Raw genomic sequence first — 15159 nt, forward strand, 5'->3', positions numbered from 1 at the left:
GAAGAGGCTTAAGATTCAAGTTATTTAATAGCTTATGAGCTTATCAGCTATTTTTAATGGAAATTCAAAGTTTCTTTTCAATTTTGTAATATTTTTACCTCCAATTCCTAACACACTTTTCTGCAAGTGCTTTAGTGGGCTGGGCTTTGGGGTCGTTTGGCCATTGGCTTTAAGCAGCAAGTAATAACCAACTTATGTTGCTAACCGTATTTCTTTCGCTGCCATCAATTTTCCTTAGCCTCCTTCGCAGCCGCTGGACACTGGCTGGGCTGGCTGCTGGCTGGGCTGGCAGCATTGGTGAAATGAAACGAAATGAAATGAAATGAAATAAATCAAGCTGAAATGCAATTCGCAGAAGAAACACTCAGTCGCTGCTGCTGCTGCTGCTGCCGCTGCTACGCCTCAACTGGAGCCATAAAATAATGCCAAAGGAGTTGCAAGTAGCCGGAGTTGCAAGTTGCAATGGGGAATTCCACCACCACAACCACCAATCACCAGACAAGATGTGAAGGAGGAGGCTAAGTGAAAAGCTTTGGGCTGTTAATGCTAACTGAAATGTCTGCAATGGAGGCTGAACGCCCACATGGGCGTGGCACTTAATGATGCACGTCAATCGATAGATCGATCGATCGATCTGTGAGTCAATCAGGCATTCAATCAAGCATTCAATCAGCCACTCAATCAGCCGGCAAACCGCAAAATGTTTTCCTTTTTTTTTTTTTGCTTATTTTTTGAGAAAGGGATCAACATTTTCCTCCTCTCTCTGATTGATTTTCCAGCCCATTCCATTTGCGGTTTAACCTGCTGCGACTAAAGGCAGACTCCAATTAAGCTTGGAAAAATCATAATTAAAGAGCATTTGGAAAATTCGAAGAAAATGAAAGAACGGCACACACACACTCATACAGCGAGAATATAAAAATTGGAATTTATTTTTTGGAATTCATTTTCAATGAAGATGCTCGTCACGCTTTATGGGTCGGCAATCAAATTTCGGGGAAAATTTATTTCCATTTCCTCGCTGCGCAATTTGCATACTGGCAACGATTGTCAATAATCATAAAATATGATTTGGCCATTAAAAGCAATCGAACGGAGAGCAGAATATTTCACAAATGGTTGCCAATCAAACAATGGAAGCTGAAAACATCAAATGCAGATTCCGCTGGCGGTTCGAGATGCCGACAGGATGTGGACAGGATGCTACCAGGAAGTCAATAGATCTCATATATCTCTCTCTCTCTATATATATATATAGTATATTTTGAGTTCCCTGATTAGAGGCAACTTGTTCGAAGTTAATTTTCCAAATTGCCCTCAAGCAGAGTGTGCAAAAGGTGAACACTCCTTGAAACCCCAAAAAATTCCAATTAAACAAATGCCAAACTTTGGCGCCCACTCCATTCGTCGTGGTGTGTCTCTCATCAGTTTGTAGGGGGCCTGCCAAAAAGGCAGAAGTCAGCGGAGCGCAAAACCAAAAACTTTTACATATCATGCATATATATGTATATATATATATAGGTACATATATATACATATATACAAACAAAAATTTAGCCAAAAATATTTTATTAAATAACGAGGCAATATTTGGGCAATGCCATTACAGGCTATAACGACGATTCAACTGGAAATTCGTTTTAGTTACGCAATTGTTTTTGGCCAATTAAAGTGCGTCCAAGACTCGACCAACTCGATTCGATTCGATTAATTCGCCAGCTAATTGGCACAAAGCGTTGCCCATTAGAGCCAAATCAGTAAACAAACACAACTTTATCGCAACAAACAAAAAAGAAAGTAACTAAACTAAACTAAAGTAAAGTAAACCGAAAAACCCAAAAACGGAAAACCCATGGACCATCCGTGACCACAAAATCGGCTGGGATTGAAATCTGCCCTGCGGTTTGATTATGTTTCATAAGCCTCCTCTAGTCCCTCCCTCCCTTCCAGCCGCCTCATAGAAATCACTTTCTGGCATAGTTTCGTGTGAAGCAAACCACTAATCAAATACTATAGTTTGGGGGTGTTTTGGGTTGGGCAGGCGGGTCAAAATGGCAGGAGACAATTGAATTTATGGGTCAGGGGTCAAAATGGGGCCATATACCCCTGAGCTGTGTGTGGAATACCCTAACAGGCTAGTAGTTTTACGGCTAATAAATCAATTTACTATAATATCTTATATGGGAATCATAGGTTTAGGATTACAATGGTGTTATCTGTGCTAAAGTTACTTAATTATGTTTTCTAAGATGGAATCTTGGAATATTATCTATTGATAGTAAAAGCTTATCTGAACTTCTATCTTATCCTCCTATGATTATATTCCTGATACTTCCTAGATAATACCTTAATTTTCCAGCTCCCCCAAGAACCTACATCAAATGCTTGCAATCTGAGGATTAAGTTTCGAAAAGGACTACTTGATTTGTTAAGTCGCAGAATGATTTAATGAGTCTTAAATGCCTTTTGCTCCAAACTTTGAAAACTGGCTGGGAAAATATAGAAAACTTAGAGACACAAAGGGAGGGCGGAAGGGCGGTAGGAGTCGAAAGTAGAGGGGAGTGACCAAAGTAATTTAGCTGTAGGCCGCAAACGGAAGGCCGGAAAAAGCGAGAGAAAGAGACTTTCAAGGGGGCCGGTCGATGAGGGGGGTCGAGGGAAAAGAACAAGGCCAAAAGCAGACAGAATCAGAGCCAGACAAACTCACTTGATGGCCGTCATCAGCAGGCCCAGAAGGCCCGACTTGTCACGTCTTTGTGGCCCCATCTCTCTCTCTCTCTTCCATCCTTCTCTGTTTCTCCTTCTCTTTCTCCAGCACCAACTTTCTCATACATACGACCGACCGACTGACTGACTGACTGGCAATATCCCCCATCCTCCCATCTTCCTTTTGGTTTCTCTGTGTATTTAATGACAGGACAGCTGCAATCTGCTGCAATGATATCTATTAATTATGGCACAAACTCTCGCAAATTGAGTTTTATTTCCACTGAAGTGGATATTCATTTGCATATCACTCATACGCCAAGTGCGCTGTGCCAGGCCACAAATTGGCCGAGCTGCAAGTGGCAAATCGTTGACAATACAAACCAAATGGAATAAACTATTCCATTCTACCATTCTGTACCCAACCCACTCTCGGATTGAGTCTCCTTGCACCGGCTTAGCCTCGAGGCTTTGTGTCCACTCGGTCTTGGTTACCAGGAAATCCAGTGAGAGACATGATTAAATTATCGTTGACTTTTGTTGCACCAGCACTGGCAACAGCCCCAGCTGCTGGCAATCGAATCGAAGACAAACGTGGTGGCATATCGGATGGTGTATATAGAATATATATATATATATACCGACAACATAAGTCAGTGAGGAGGTTGGGACTGTTGTTGGCTCCCATCGGCCAAATCAGATTAGTTGCCCGGTTTCGTTGGGGACTTATTGTGTGCATATTGCAAATATACTTTTGTGCTGGGGCGATATTGCCTTGACTACCATTTTCTCAGAGCCGTATTGCAATTTTCGATATTAGGTATTAGGTATTAGGTATTAGAGAAAATGAAAGGGGCGCGCATTGCACATGCATTTTCATACTTTCCAATAGGATTTGTTGATGGGATTATTCAGCGGACAACGGAGATTTCAGCACTGCAATATATATATATAATATTTTGTAATTTTTATTGATGGAGGAGGAGTAGAAGTTTTTCATTGTAAATTCAAATTATTATTTCTCAAGTTTTTCCACAACTGAGAAAGTCTTAAAATGTTGTGCAATTTTAGTTCTTAACTTTGTTCTGTTAGTTCGGGTGAGGATGCTAAGCTGCTGAATTTATGAGCTAACTTTTTGCAAATTGCAATAGCTCGGACCTTAGCTAGGGATTTTTGGAAATTCACTAAGGAAGGAATTTTGTAGGAAATCAGTTTCCCTGCTAAAAAAAACAAAGCAAAATCTCTGCCATTGGCAAGATTTCAATCGCAGACTAGGCATCAATCATCAGCTTAGATTTGAGAAACTTCTATTTGGGACTTTTCAAACTTAACTTGGGTATTTTGAAAACTTAAACTGATTTTGTATGTGCTAAAACTTAAAAAAAAAAAACCATTGATGAAATGCATCTTTTTTGAATTGTGATTGTCGTGATTATGCTTATTAAGTAGCCAGAGTTGCCATCATCATGCATGTAGCAAACGAAGCACACCCTCCTCAATCTATCAATCTATCTCGCTCTCAATCGCTCGCTAGCTCGCTCACACACACACACACCAAATAGCCACATGCATCAGTAGAGTTGTCTCGCTCTAGAGTTGCCTCTTCTCACTCTACTCTTCTTGGTTAAATCGGTGATGTGAAAAGCTCACAATCTTTCTCTGTCTTTAAATCAACTTCTTTCTATCTATCTCTGTCTCTCTATATTTCTCCCACTTTCTTTCTGTCTCTCCACTCTATCTATATCTTTCCCTTTCTTTTTCTTCTATCTATCTATCTCTCTCTCTCTATCTCTTTATCTTTTTCTCCTCTGCCTGTCTTCTCTTTCTGTTTGTGCTTCATCCACAGGACGTGCCCGCGTTGAGTGATGGAATCTATCACATTGATTCCTTTATACTGGAGGCGCCCAAGAGCGCGATTTTCGTGGGATTACAGAATGATTTCATGTGCGATTTCTCCTACTCATCGGACGGGCAATTGGCGCCCAACGTGGCGGGCCATGATGGCCGAGATGAACAAGCAATTGGTGGCGACTCCGACGACTTTGATTCCCAGATGGACTCCTCGCCCAAGCAGCAGACGTGTGACTGTGATTTCGATTTGGATATCGACGATGGCCAGCAAATGGATATGGAAATGGAAATGCAGATGGAGATGGAGGAGGAGGAGGAGGAGGTGGAAATGGAAATGGAAGAAGAGGAGCAAGAGGAGGAAGAGGTAGAGGGACGGCAGCAACAGGTGGAGGATCAGGAGTACGACGATGGCATCGGTTTCAGTTGTGACAGCGACAGTGGTCTCACCCTGCCCGAAGATGATGATGAGTTTGTCCTGGTCACTGGACAGTGTCTACCCAGCAATTCCAGTCACTCCTGCAGCAGTTCGATGCAATGCAGCAGTGGTTCTAGTGGCGGCACAGTGGCCAACAGCTCATCAACTTCCATGGAACTGGACATGGTTCTAACACCGCCACCACCACCCATACTGGGCAAGCCCAAATCCGGCGTACATCCCCTCAAGTTCCTGCACAAAATCATCTAGAAAAGAATCTCCCAACGAAATTTATTCGCTCACGTTCTGCGGTGGCAACGGTGGTCCTTTGACCACCTGCTGCTGCTGCCGCTCCAGCTGCAGGCGAATCTGCATGGAGGACATCATTAAAATCAGGCTCTGGCAAAATTCGCAAAAAAAAAAAAAAAGAGAGAGAGATAAGAATAGGAGAAAAAAAAGAAAACGAAATCCAATATCGAACCCATGCTCCCTGTGGCCCGACCTTCGTTCGTTTCACCGTCGTTCGTGCTGAGTTCACCGCAAACCCAAAATCAGAACAAAATCAAATCCTGGTCCTTGGGGGGATGTGCAGTCAGAGAACGGGCAGGGTTTTCTCCCTCATTAAGTTAAGCTGCTAATTGTATGACGGACGATATCCTAGATATATATATATATATATCTTAGGTAGGAATACTCAAAGCAACAATGGGCGAACATAGTTAACAGTATTATGGATATAACCTCATTAAAAGGCTTACAGTTTATAGAAATTATTAAGCGATAGATGCCAAGGTGGATCAAATAGCAAACAGCAGAAAAAAAAACCAGAGATGATTGCATCTTCTACAGAGCCCTTTGATCGAAGTTTCCCTGAGAACCCCCCCTTAAGTAGCTATCGCAATTGTAATAGTGTTAGTGTTCCCATCGGACAATCCAGCAAACCAAAAGCTAAGTACATAGTTAACTATTTGGCTAAACGAATGGCTGCCGCAAAACTAATACCGCACAAAGGCTCTATATATATAGTCAAGAATAAATATATATATATGGAAAATAGAAAATGGAAAATGGAAAATAAATATATATATATAACGAAATTAAATGTGTACCATCAGTTAACTTTTGAAAGCAATTACCTTTTGGCTTTCTTGGCCAGAAGAATGGAACCAGAGACGAACCAAAGATACTCGCATTTCCTTAGCGATTTGCATTGAATTTTCCTCATTTTTCCATTATATTCCATTTGAATGATGGCGGTGAGGAGAAGTGCAGAAGGGCTGGGGAGAAAGAAAAAGATATTCTGCAATGAAAAAAGTAATTGGCAAGGGAAAAACTGAAACTGAAAAGGTGGACGCAATGTTTGCCTTGTATATTCCATTATGAATGCAATTTGAGGTGGTTTTTCAGAGTTTGGGGTCGATTGTTGGCTGGCTGGATGGCTGGCTGGCTGGTTGGTTGGTGGCCATCGAGATTTGCAGTGCCTGGCGGATGCAGTTCGTCCTTCATTATTCTGTATTTACGTATTAACGCTTCCTTTTATGCAGGCCATCAAGTGCTTCCCCTGGCAGGATTTACCAACTCCTTGATTCCCCTTTCCCCTTCACCTTCCCCACACACACACACACACACAAAATCGAAGTATTAATGACTGCAAACGAGTAAAAGAACGAAAGAGAGAGAGAGCGAGAGAGAGAGCGTGTGTGCAAAAGGGAGGTGGCATCAGGTGGTGTCTGGCTTAATTGCTCAGCCACACCCCTTTTTCAGGCCATCCTCATAATCCACAGTGCAGTGGGCTTTAAGGATATCATATTACGCGCCTGGCAGTAACTCTCTCGTTGCGAGAACCGGGCTTAAACCCGCCCGTCTCCCTTCCCTACCAAATTAATTGAAAATATTTATTGTTATGCTTATTACATTGGTCTCATCCCTCCCTCCCCCTCTGTCTCCCTACCATATATATACTATATACTATAACCTTGTCTATTGGAATCCCTGCAGGAGCACATCCGAGAGTCCAAGGAGAGCAAGTTGGACGAGATGGGCCGCAACTCCAAGGGTCGTTCGCGCGAGAATATTTCCAGGTGAGTCTACATATCAATCCATCCATCGGATTTCCTTGCAAATCACTTACTTCCCGACTCAGGCATTATTTTAAGTGACAGCACCAAATCGCGTTACGTATACGACGTGTGTGCACTAGTAATGCACTTAGCAAGCAATCACCATGACAACTGATTGCCAAATAATCAAGCATCTGGTCATTGTTATCGTCTTAACTGCCGCATGCCAAGGCACTCATAAGCCTAATGAGGTTTCAACTTAAACTTCATTTGGAGTTTAAAGTTCTTTAAGATATTTCTCCCAGTAGAACCTCAACCCTGATAGGCTACTAAAAACATAAGCAAGCCTTTTTAAAACCAATCTGGTATTCAATGTCGCTGAAATTCCAAGAATTCCCCCACCATTCTTATCCTTGATAGACCGCTGAAATTTCCGGTATTTAATCGTGGCGTTTTTTCCGCTTTGCAGGCAAAAGCATTCGCAGACCTCCCTACAGATCCTGGACGATGTGTCGAACCGATATTACCGCGAGGCTGTGCCACTATCGCAACAGTCGAGCAAGGCGGATTTCAAGGAGAAGGAGCACAGTATCCTGCGTCGACACGCGGACATGACCCAAACGAGTCTATGCGGTGTTGGCGAGGATGATGGTGAATCCAGTTCAACGACAACGGCTACCCACGAACTGATGACAAAGGCGGCCATGTCGGCAGTGCCCTCTAATGCCTGCGATATGGGCTGTCAGACGAGGTGAGTCTCGAAGTTCCTACTATCCCGTACCCCAGTTCCCACTTGCCGATCAATGGATCCCCCACTGTGCGTTTGCGTTTGCGTGTTTGTGCAGTCAAATAGATGCCAGAAAATTGCAAAGTCAACGGCGGACAAACACTAAAAACAATGACAGTATGAAGCCGGGTTAAAGTCAGCCCCGGAATCCAGGAAGTGTTACAGTGGGGGGCACGAGAATATCTATGTATATCTTGTATATGTATATGTACTTTGCTCGAACAACACAAATCGATGCAAATATTTGTATTTGCATGCGTCTTTATTGGATATAGCGACAGGTCCGTGCACAGTCAGAGTCGCAGTATTCGGGAATGTGGGTTAGCAGGATGGCGGAATGGCAGAATGCCAGGATGACAGGATAGGGTAGGATATGGTAGTATGGTTGGATGGTAGGATAGTAGGATGGGACGATGGCAGGATGGCACGATGGCACGATGGCACGATGGGTTGACAGCCAGACAGTAGGAATGCAGTGACACAATGCCGACGTGCCCAGATGAAGATGATTCATGCCACCGAATAGTGATGGGAACGAGTCACTGTCACAGCCAAACTGCTACAGGTTGTTCTAGGTGATTTATTAGAGTCCTGACACTATATCTATGCCTGTCACTGTACATATGTACGAAACAAAAGATTTAACTGCCACAAATTAAAGGGATTTTAGATTAAGACACAATTTTGTTACGTTGCTTGAGGAAGGAAAGGGGTTTTAATGTTTGTCAAAACTAATTTGTTTCAAATTGTTGCCTAATTTGATTAGTTAAATTAATTACTATTTAAGTGTTGTAAATGTAAATAGAACTTAAATGATTTGTTTTTGATTTGACAAATAAAATAAACTGTTTGCACTTTCTACTTAATTTTTCGGTCTTATTCTTTCATAATCTTTTTGATATCCAAAAACTAACACCTTTGAGTACTTTTTGTTTGGCTTATTAACATTCTTTCTGCTAAATTTAAAGTTTTTTAACTAAAGTAATGGTAGTAATGGCACCTCTACTGGTCAGCACTGGCAAAGTGTTAGATAGTTATCTGTCAACGGGATCCTGTTTTTACACCATATGCTTTCACAGCCATCTGACGGATTCAATTCAGCTGATTGGCGCACACCATTGTCCCGCAATCCCTGTCCCGCGGCTACACATTAACCTTTGTGCTTACCGCCGCTACCCCTCATCTGCATCATCTACATCAACGCTCTAAATCACACTCAAAGAAAATAATCTCTCTGACTCAGTCATAAAGCACTTTTTATGTTGAATCTTTTGGAAAATATTTACTAAAAGGTATCATAAACATGATAGCAAATGTAACGTTTAAGATATTAACCCATTATTTAGTTATTTTCTTCATTGTAAATGAGGGTATTAAGAGGAAACTGGGTAAAAGACCATCTTTCATTGCCACAACTGCAGCTGAGAAGTAGGCTACATTTTTCGAATTTTGTAATATTATTTCTGTTAAGGTGTTGCCTACTTTTAGAGCTATGAAGCAACTTATAAGCCAAGTTAAAAAAGCAATTAGTTGGGTTTTTTAAGCCAATTTAAGCTTAATAGTGATCAATATATAATTGAAATAGATAGAATATTAATAAATTATACACCCTAATTGAAACCTAACTTTTTACAGTGTTCTGGCAAAACGTTTGTCTTCGTGTGTGACAGACAAATATTAAAACCTTTCACTTTGCTCTCTCCCTACTCTCTCTTCTTTCTCCATTCCTCCCAGGGAATCGCTGTTTGTCAACAGTCCCGGAATTGGACCGTCGGCTGGTCCGGGAGTTGGAGTCGCTGTTGGCATTGGTATTGCTGTTGCTCCCGGTGGCGGTGTTGCCACGTTAATGAGACAAAAGTCCAGCTCTTCATCGCTGGGCGGGAATAGTGGCTCGGGTGTTGGGGCCATGATGATGCCACCCCCACCGCCACGGTTCTTCTCTACCTTTGGCTATGAGCCATCGGGATCACCATCGGTGGCAACGCTGACAAGGCGCAGCATGCACCAGCAGCAGCAGCAGCAGCAGCAACAGCAACATCATCACCAGCAGCAGCAGCAGCAACATCACCAGCTGCCTCGCCAAGAGTCCATGGAGATGGAGGAGCGACACAGCGGTCGTTCGCACTACGGTGGACTTCTGGTTGCCTCAACGCTCAAGCAGCCGCAGGAGATCTGTCACCATCATCACCAGCATCAACAGCAACAGCAACAGCAGCAGCAGCAGCAACATGCACAGCAGCAACAGCAACAGCAGCAGCGTCTGCACCATGCACATCCACATCCGCCGAGCATTGCTGCCCGCTTGCCCACGATGAAGGGGCACGGGGCCATGGGACAGACAACGATCCTGCCCAGCGGCAACAAGCAGCAGCAGCATCAGCAGAAGAACGAGGAGTCCAAAGTGTTTATCGACATACGGAATTCAGCACCAGACGTGATTATCATGACGTCCCATTGACATTTAAGGATGGCCCGCCAATCAGCAACAAAAACAACAGCAGTACAGAAGAGGAGCAACAGCAGCAGCTACTACAACAACAACAACAACAATAACAACAATAACATCAGCGGAAAGAGGAAGCGTTACAGCAACTGGACATCGGCCAACATATTAACCGCAGCCGCAGCGTCGCTGATGACACAACAAGGACACCAAGGAAAGAAGGAGGGACGTTGCAATCAGCCGGAGGGCGGTGTTTTTGTTGGTCATTTTTTTTCATTCAACAACCCACTTTGCCACACCCAACCGCCCAACAACACCGCCGCCCACATCCGGTTTGCATTCCGTTGCACTCGTTTCGCGCTTCCTTTCTTCGCTGTTAAAGTAAGGTAAACGTGACACTTTAAATTGCTTCGCAGTCGAGAGTTTTCCGTAATGAAAACTCCAAACTTTCGCAGTAACAATTATTTTTTAAAAGTTTTCAAAGCGTCTTTATAGTATTTCATTTGCCATTTGGTAAAGCTAATGCGGTAAGGGGAAGGGCTCTATCATGTTGCGTTTGATATCATAATTTTATTTAGAAACTTTTTGTTGATAACTCCTTGAGATTTCTACTTTTCTTCTGGATTGATAAAGGCAACTGCTTATGTAAACCAAACCACAAGAAGGATAACCTTTTAAACTAATTGAAATCAGAAAATTGTTTCTTAAGACAGACTCTTACGTCCGAGTTGATTTTAAATTTCAAATTCCACAAAATACCCAAAAATTGGTCTTCAAAAATGTTGTGTGAAAGCCAATTGAAGGATCTTTAAGACGATATAAGCCCATTAATAGCGACTGGAGTTGACTGGTGGAGACAAATGGAAGATGTGTGTCGGTCCGTTTTGGCCTCGGCCAGCCCCTTTGCAATAGCCCAGTTTGGAGACTGGACCAGAGGGTCCTGCTAGAGGAAAGCGAAAACCGGGAGAACTGTTCCAGTTGTTGTAACCGGCGGACCGCAATTGCTGGCGACATTTGCCGGACATTCTACGGCTGCGACAGCGGCATTTTCTGCTCGAAAACAATGCCAACGCAGGACATACAGATATACGGATGGGGGGGGGATGACGATCCGGATGCGGATACACAAATAGTAAGGGAGCGGAGCGAGGGAGTGAGCTGGCAGACACTAAGCAGACCTGCTGACAACGTGGCGTATGAGCAACATGTCCCAGAACATTGTTATCGGACTCCATTCCACCCTTGGTAACATCCCACACATCCCCACACACTAGCCCACCTTTTCTTTCCCATTTTCCCTTAACTCAGTCGCTTACATGTTTGCCGCTTGGAAAAATGCTCGACAGGAACTTCTTCATTTACATGCATTGCGGACGTGGTCCATTTCACGACGATGTCGCGACCAGAGTCCATCCATCACGGGCACGTGCTCGGTGCTCCATTTCGGGTTATAATGTGTCTGGGTTTGGGTTCTGGTAGCTGCTCTGGTTCTGCCACTGGCAGTGGCTACTCCTCCAACTCCCGACAAGCAATTTGCGTGAAAATAGTTTTTTAAGTGATTTCGGAGTCCGCCACTTTGCTAGTTTTATGAAATTCATTTCTTTGTGCCATTTAAAAGGCGAAGTTCTGCTCCGTTAACCCATTAATTACCAGTGGCCGAAAACTGTAACCAACGACATTGAAAGATGTTTCGGTATTTTCTTGTTAACGTGAAAATATATGGTTGAAAAGCCATAAAAAACACAAAATCAAAACCTTTCTATAAACCTTAGCCTTTCAACTTTAAAATTGTCCTAAAATGTCTTCTAAAAGAGACCCGAAAAAAGGAGTAAGAATAGCAGAACACCCTCCAAACTTAAGCTCCCTTCCAGTTTATAATGGGTTAACGAAGTACCTTGGCAATCTTTTTAGTTCATCTGCCATCTAAATCCCTTTCAATTAGATAAATTAGCTGGTCACAGATTTCTTCGTACCTGTGAAAAGTTTCCTCCCCTCACGCTCAGTGAAGGACAAATCCGGAGCTCTGGAATCCGTTTGGTACGCAATTAGCGTGGTCACCGTAATGCGGTTGGTTTTGGGTTTTTGGGCGGAGGAGGGCCCAGGATCAGCCTGGTGGTTTGAGTGGTCTGTGAGTGGTTTGGATGGTGTAAATATTGTCGCAGCTGGCCAAAAAAACAAGATGAGGATGAGAGAAGGATGAGGAGAGTGTCCTCTGTAAAAATAAAGATGACAATGACAATGAGCGAGCGAGGGGGGGTGTGGGGAAATCCATTTGATTGATTGAATTTAAAGAGCAGCGACAGCCACGCGGGAAAATGTGGAAAATTACAAGACCGATGTCTGATAATGATAATGGCTGCGATGACGATAATGATAATGATGATGGTGCAGTGCTGCAGCTTCCTCATTTTCTTCTCTTCTTTTTTTTTTTTTTTTTAGCTAGTCTAGGGAAAACTCAAATCATTAGAGTGATTAAAGGTCGAGCTGACATGACAAGAGTTCCTTTGACTTGACTCTGACCCTCATCATCTTGAGCTCTCAAATCAGTCACGGAAAATTCTTGAGCTCTAAAAATCTGTCAAAATGAATTTAGCCAATTGTACTTGTACTTTTTCGGCGAGAAAAATCTTGTTTACCACCTTTCTTTGGAAAATTCCCTAAGACTTTATATTAGGCATATTTTATGAAAACATTTCAAAGCTTCTTGACTTTGACCAGGAAGTAACCCTTATCATCTGGCAGCCTTAAAGTCAGTCAAGGATAAAGCTTTCAGCTCCTACGAATAATTTATGAAAAGATTATGCAATAATATGAATTTAGCTGATTGTAAATGTATTCTTAGGCAAATTCACAAAAGCTAATATGTGTTTAACTTTGCTTTAATATTTATTTTTTTAAAAACCTGACCTAACCTTTGTCATTTTGAGCTCTAGAAACTATCATAAAGGCTCTTAAAACTTGCAAAAATCTTGGAAAAATAAACAAAAAATAAAATTGTAAATTTATTTTAAGAAAATTTCACTACCTTAATTTTTTAACTCCTCTAAAAACTTCATACATTATTTCTTAAAAATAAATATTTAAGGTCTCTTGCCTTTCCGTTTGTACATAAAACTAAAACCAAAACTAAACCTTTTTTTTAAGCTTCAAAACTAAACTAAATATAATAGTTAATTTTTTATTCATTGTTTTTGTTATAACCCCGAGAACCGTAGAAATCTTTTTCTAGCTAAAATTTAAGATGAAATTTAGCGATTTTACTAAAACAACAAATAACAGCAACTATACTAAAGTATATAAAACGAAAAAAGAAAAAAACAAACTAAAAGCAAAAAAGCAAAAAAAGAAAGGAAAATAGTAAATGTGTACTATAAGTCAGCTATGCCTAGGATTAAGTTAAATGTATGATAATTTTTTTTTATAAAAACCTATACATAAATACTGAAAGTATCGAGAAATGAACTACAGAGAGAAGCCCAGCAAACACAAACCAAAAAAAAAATAATATTTAAAACCTTGTCTTTTTTTTTTCCAAAATGACTGCAAGCATTGTAATTGTAATTGTAAATTGTCGAGCGACAAAAAAATTGTATACAGATACGAGAGCATTAAATAAATATGTACTTGGAAAAAATGCTTCAAAATGTATGGATTTAAATGGATATGGCGAAAGAGAGATAAGATAGTGCGGGTAGAGAGTTGTGAATGTGAGGATTTGCTAGTATCTGAATGTGTGTAAAATAAGAGACCCCAAAAAGCTATCGAATAAAAATTCATTTTGTGAAAACGTGAATAATGTTTGTTCTTAATTCATTTGTTGGTTGGCTTTGCTGTTGACCCCAATTTCGGCCCGAAAATATGCCATTAGTCGGTTGAGATCGCCCCAAAAAGTAGGCAGCACTCTCAAGTGTCGATAAACACACACACACACACACACGCGCACGCGGAAGCAAGCTCACGGCGTTGGAGGCAATCGGATGACCCAATTAGAGGGGAGCCCCACATTACGGATTCACATTCACATTCAGATACGGATTCGGATTCGGATTCTGATTCAACTGGACCGGACCGCCCGGAGGCGTCATCACAATCACGGCTGACACGAATCGCATAATTATGCGGGGTATCATTAGAGTTTAGGGGTGTAATTGGATCTTGGGAAGGTTGGTAACAGTGCAGTACAGGTCAACATTATATTTTGGCAATGTAAGTAACATCTTTTTAATATTTTTAATATTTTTTAGTTAGTTTTTTAGTGATTTCTTTAGAAAAAAGGAAATCTGATCATTTTTTGTTCATTATTTTTTCTTTTCTTCTTTTAAGATATCTAAAAACATACTTTTAATGGATACTTAACCAAGTTTTACTACTCAAAATGCTAATTGGAAAAGCCAGAATAGAACTTTAAGAAGACGCCATATTAGTCTGACATTTTAATATGAATTTATGGATCAAAGAAATGGCTGTCAAGATGGCTAAATTATTATCTCTTTTTAGTAATATAAAATATATAAAATTAACATTTAAAAGAAACAAATGACAGCTTCTCGATTCCCAGCTACTGCTTTTTCTTTTATTTAAATATTTAATTTTATATTTTTTATTGCCTTTCCCAAGACCGGAAATTGATTAACTTGAATTATTCTCCCTGATTTATGGTTGATGGCTTTTAATTTTGGTAGCAGAAGAACCCCGTCTAACGACGAGTACGAAACGTTCTAAGTGCCTGGTATCTGTCAGATAACACCGGCCGTGTGTCTCCGAATCTGGAGCTCGCAGTGCGAAATGCAAATTGTCGTGCGCATTGCTATTGTTTTCTATAGATTTATGCACTCGGTCGATGCTGCGGCTGATTTGTGGTCAGCCGTGTGAATGGCCAGCTCATCGGATCGAAGTT

General features: G+C 41.5%; 1 protein-coding gene across 3 annotated transcripts in view; it reads left to right on the forward strand.

Annotated features, from left to right (window-relative positions):
• The window catches only part of LOC108118365, an 84378-nt gene extending 73628 nt beyond the window's left edge, over positions 1 to 10750 (forward strand). For 2 of the 3 annotated variants that reach the window (XM_017231034.2, XM_017231035.2), the window contains 3 exons: positions 6971 to 7053; positions 7502 to 7783; positions 9554 to 10750. In XM_017231034.2, coding sequence (XP_017086523.1) covers positions 6971 to 7053; positions 7502 to 7783; positions 9554 to 10277 — 1089 coding nt within the window. In that variant the 3' untranslated portion in view covers positions 10278 to 10750. Of the gene's footprint in view, positions 1 to 4552; positions 5288 to 6970; positions 7054 to 7501; positions 7784 to 9553 lie in introns of those variants that run through there. The other variant, XM_017231036.2, reaches the window with a different exon arrangement.
• Positions 10751 to 15159: the final 4409 nt, after the last annotated feature.

This window comes from Drosophila eugracilis, unplaced genomic scaffold, assembly GCF_018153835.1.
Source record: "Drosophila eugracilis isolate 14026-0451.02 unplaced genomic scaffold, ASM1815383v1 contig_124, whole genome shotgun sequence".
Taxonomy (NCBI): Eukaryota; Metazoa; Arthropoda; class Insecta; order Diptera; family Drosophilidae; genus Drosophila; species Drosophila eugracilis.